The 4,496-nt window shown below is 38.4% G+C and overlaps 1 protein-coding gene across 1 annotated transcript; it reads left to right on the top strand.

The window, feature by feature from the left end:
* Window positions 1-375: 375 nt before the first annotated feature.
* On the top strand, window positions 376-1,298 carry LOC112504185. The gene is made up of 2 exons (XM_025108134.1): window positions 376-799; window positions 940-1,298. Exons 1-2 carry the CDS (start codon window positions 376-378, stop codon window positions 1,296-1,298), a joined length of 783 nt encoding a protein of 260 aa, XP_024963902.1.
* The last annotated feature ends 3,198 nt before the right edge of the window (window positions 1,299-4,496 follow it).

Genomic DNA, 4,496 nt, shown 5'->3' on the forward strand with positions numbered 1-4,496 from the left:
TGGTGTGTCAATAACCACCTATTCGAGCCGCCCTCTCAGTGCAATGTGTCTGTTGTGGAGAGGGATACTTTTATGAACTGTGTCCATATAACATTGAATCTGTGAATTATGTTCATAACAGATCGAATCCCTACACTAACACATACAATGCCAGTTGCAGACAGCACCCAAATATTTCATGGAATAGTCCAATTTTGAACCCCCCCAGTCCATAAGCAACAAGGAAACACTAATTTTCAACAACATCAACATGCAAGAAGTTCTAATTCTCAGAATCACCATCACCAGAATTTTCAAAGTAATCAACCACCTTTTCAGAATAAACCACCTCCACAATCCGAATCATCTTCCTTGGAAGCTATGATAAAAGGACTGATGGCTCAATCCCAAACACAACAGCAAATGATGACTCTAAATCAATCTTTGTTCTATCAACAAAGTGTTGCCATTAGAAACCTGGAAACACAAGTTAGCCAACTTGCTCTTAATCAAAATAGTAGAGCCCTTGGTACTTTGCCTAGTAACACTGAAGTCCCGAGAGATCTAGGAAAAGATCATGTAAAGGTAGTGACTCTTAAGAGTGGTAAGGAATTAACGGAGACCATACCAAAAGACAGTGAACAGGTTGTGTCCAAACCTAAGGCTGTACCCATGGTCCCTGTTACTGAAAGTCCACCTAAACCTATGGATGACCAACCTCCTATGACCACCACTTTTGTTCCTCCTAAGTCGAACTATCCTTTGTTATTCCCTGAAGAAGTTGTTAGGAAAAAGCCAATTGAGGATGAGGTTATAACAGGTCCAAAAACCAAAGTTGTAATCTCATCTGAACTTCAAGAATGTAAGACCAAGACTCTAGGCACTTTGGACCCATCTTGCTCAACACAACCTGACAAAGCCATCATTAAGCCAGTTCCTCTTTATGTTCCTTTTCCCCAGAGGTTAAGGAATCAAAAAAAGAACTACAATTCAAGAAGTTTTTGGAAGTGTTTAAAGAATTGCATATTAGCATACCCCTTGTTGAAGCAATTGAGCAAATGCCCAGTTATGCCAAGTTCCTTAAAGATATTTTGAGTAAGAAGAAGAAGTTAACCGAATATGAGATCGTAGCTCTTACCGAGGGATGTAGTGCGCTTCTAACCAACAAAATACCCCCCAAGCTTAAAGACCCAGGGAGTTTCACTATTACTTGTTCTATAGGTGGAAAGGAGATTGGTAAAGTTTTGTGTGATTTAGGAGCTAGTATCAACCTTATGCCCTTGTCTGTTTTTGTTAGCTCTGTTATTCATCTCTTGTAAAAGTATAGAAAAAGTATTCTACAAGTCTTGACAGAAGCTTATCTTCCACAGAAGACAACAGAGGACTAACGAAAGAAGCCTGATATTCGAGAAGTCAAGTGTGGCAGAACCTTTGATGTCTCTCACAGAGGTTCTAGAAAATGGTCCTCTGTGAATAAGAACAAGCAAGTCTATTACAGCAGAGCCTCTGAGATGGCTCACAGAGGGTCTGCAGTTTCGTCTTCTGTAAAGATCCTCTCCCAACTATTTCTTCAAAGGTTGTTAGCTGCATGTGCTTATCCCGTGACTAGGTCTTTAATCGACTTTATTCGGACGGCTTAGGTGATTTCACGTGTCTAGATCTTGTCAGTTAGGTCGTTAGGAGCTAGTATAAATAGCGGCTAAGGCCTTTGTATTCAGTGTGCTTCCGAATTGTAATCGTCTTATTTTCAATTGAATGAATTGAAAAACCTTTGAAGCTATTCTCCTGTGTTTATCCTCTTTATCATCTTAACTGTGTGTTCTTGGTTTATTTTACTCTGTTTTGTTCTTAATATTGTTTCCGCTGCACTTTAATCGTCCTAAAGTTCATTCAGAGTAATAGATCAATATCAAAGCTGAATTTACAGGTCCAACAATTGGTATCAAAGCAGGAATTGAATTCTTATTCGATTAATTTTCTATTTTTGGTATTAATCTGCATTTTCTAGAACACCAGTCTTCTTCAGATTACCCTGTTTTACTCTATTAAATCAGCTTCATCTTGTTCCTATTTTTCTTCTTCTATTTTCGATGGCGAACTTGGCTAATACCTCGTTCATGAGCACTGGATCTCAATCAAAACCTCCCACGCTCATCCGTGAGGAGTATCCGCAATGGAATGTATGAATGATCAACTTTTTGGAGGGAATTCACCCCAGAATTTGTGAATTTCTCTACAATCCTCCTTATGTGCCATTGAATTTGATTCCAAGAGTTCCAGCTACTGGTACAACCCCTGAAATTCCTGAGCATTACGAGCCAAGACCTATTGCTAACTGGAGTGATGAAGACAAGATATTGGTTGATTTGGGCTGCAAATGCAAAAGGTTGTTAATCATGGCAATACCTCATGAAATCTTCAAATGTATTGATCATTGCCAACTGTCAATGGATATTTGGGCAGAATTGGAGAAACAGATTGAAGGAGGTAAGAAAACACTCAAGAACAATCGAGCCATTTGCATTAATGAATACCACAGCTTCAAGGCTAAGGAGGGTGAATCCCTGTCGGACACATACTCCAGATTAAACACCTTAATTAGCAATTGCAAAAGGTATGGAGTAATGAGAACTGCAGAGGACAACAACTCTCTGTTCTTGAAGAGCCTTGGAATTGAATGGATGCACCTAACCATGTCTATGAAGGCTACCTTGGATTTGGAAGCTTGGACTTTGGTTGACTTATTTGGTTCTCTTAAAAGTCAAGAGCCTCAAGTACTTTAGATGAAGAAGAACTATGGTGGTCCACTTGCTCTGGTTGCAGAGGATGGCAGCTCTGGAAAGAAGGAAGAGAAGGAGAAGAAGATCCTGATAGCTGAGAGTGAGGAGAGTTCTGAAGATGAAGTCTCGATGAAATATATGATGAAAACTCTGGCCTTGATCACCAGATAATATAGAAAGAGTGGTGAAAAGGAAGGAGTACAAGAGTTTCAACAGAAGAAACTTCACAGAGGGTGGTAGATCTGAGGCAAGTGAGAAGGAGCAGAAGCCTTCACAGAAGGTAGAGGAGCAGAAGAAGGAAGAGTCGAAAGAAGGATGCTTTAGATGTGGCAAGCCAGGCCACTTTGCTGCAGATTGCTGGTCAAAAGGGCCAAAGGCGCCACATAGGGGTCCAAGAGATGCAGCCTTCTACAAAAAGAAGGCTGACTAATATCAACAGAAGTCTCTGCTAGCTCAATCTAGTGAGTTAGTAACTGATGAATCTTCTGATGAAGATGATCAGAAGGGTCTTCTTGCTTGGGAAGACTCGGACACAGAGGATGAGTTCTTCTGTGGGATGGCAAAGATCGACTCCGATTCCTCCGAATCAAATGACCAAGAGGTTTCTACTTCTTACTCATATGAATCAATTGATCTTTACACAAAGATCATTGATAATCTTGATTCTTTTCATTTGGAGCATTTCAAGCTAAAAGAAAAACTTTCTCTTTGTGAAAAAGAAGTTCTATTTCTCACAGAGGAAAGAAATATATTCTTTAAAATGTTCGAAGAAGCTCAAACAAATTTTGTAAATTTGGAAAAATCTTCAAAAGAAAAGTTTGCCGAGATTCAAAAAGAGTTGAAAAACAAGGTGGATGAGTTAAGGAAGTTAGAGCATTAGAAATGCAATGTTACATCTGTCAAAGAATTCTTCCAAAAAGAAAGAGAATTTTTGCACCAAGACGTTCTTGACAGAGAGCTCAAAACTAGAAAATTTCAAGAGTCTCAAAATGTTTACAAAAAGATAAAAGTTAACATGGGCAGAAGAGTTATAGGTTTCTCAGAATTTGATAACAAACATGGTTTTAAATCCAACAAAACTCTTGAGAGTGCCTTTAGATCCTCTAAGAATCTTAAAAGTAATATTTCTAATACTAAGTCCATTTTTAAAAGAAGAAGGCTGTTGGTTGCTCCAGACACAAAAACTTGTTTAACAATGGAAAATGTTGCTTTTGAAGACTACATTGACTCTTTCTCACCTTCTGAAAAGAAGGATTCCATTCCAAGGAGATTTATGAGACAGAGTCAGATTGGAATCTTTAAGTTTGGACAACCAGAAACTCAAGAAAACTGTAATTTTATGTGTTCTATTCAGCCTCTTGAAAGAAAGTTATCCTCAGAGGCTCCTGAATTTTTTCCAAAACACATCACATAGCCTTCTAAAAATGAGTCTCTTTATAAAAATGTTTTTGTCATAGAGCTCTCTGAAAAAGATACTTCTAAGCATGAATATGCCTCAGATCATGAARAWAGKYCTACACAAGTTGTAGAAACTAATATTGATCTTGAGAAAAGAAAGAAGGAAAATCTAAGACAAAGTAACTCTCAATGCTCTTCCTCTGCTACTCAAAGACCGATTTATACTTGGCAACAATTGAGAAAATGGCCTCAAACTAACAATGCTTCTGTCTCAGTGATTGCAGGAAAACTAAAGAGGGGATCAATACAGAAGAGTTTTAAAAAGGATTTCAAAAAGGA

Source organism: Cynara cardunculus, unplaced genomic scaffold (assembly GCF_001531365.2).
Source record: "Cynara cardunculus var. scolymus isolate 2C unplaced genomic scaffold, CcrdV1 Un_Scaffold_4851, whole genome shotgun sequence".
NCBI lineage: Eukaryota > Viridiplantae > Streptophyta > Magnoliopsida > Asterales > Asteraceae > Cynara > Cynara cardunculus.

What these genes read in the sequence shown, in the direction of transcription:
- LOC112504185 (XM_025108134.1), top strand. Translation starts at nt 376, where the DNA reads ATGGCTCAATCCCAAACACAACAGCAAATGATGACTCTAAATCAATCT. An exon ending in TGAGGATGAGGTTATAACAG is followed by an intron (nt 800 to 939) that starts GTCCAAAAACCA and finishes CCTTTTCCCCAG; the next exon opens with AGGTTAAGGAATCAAAAAAA.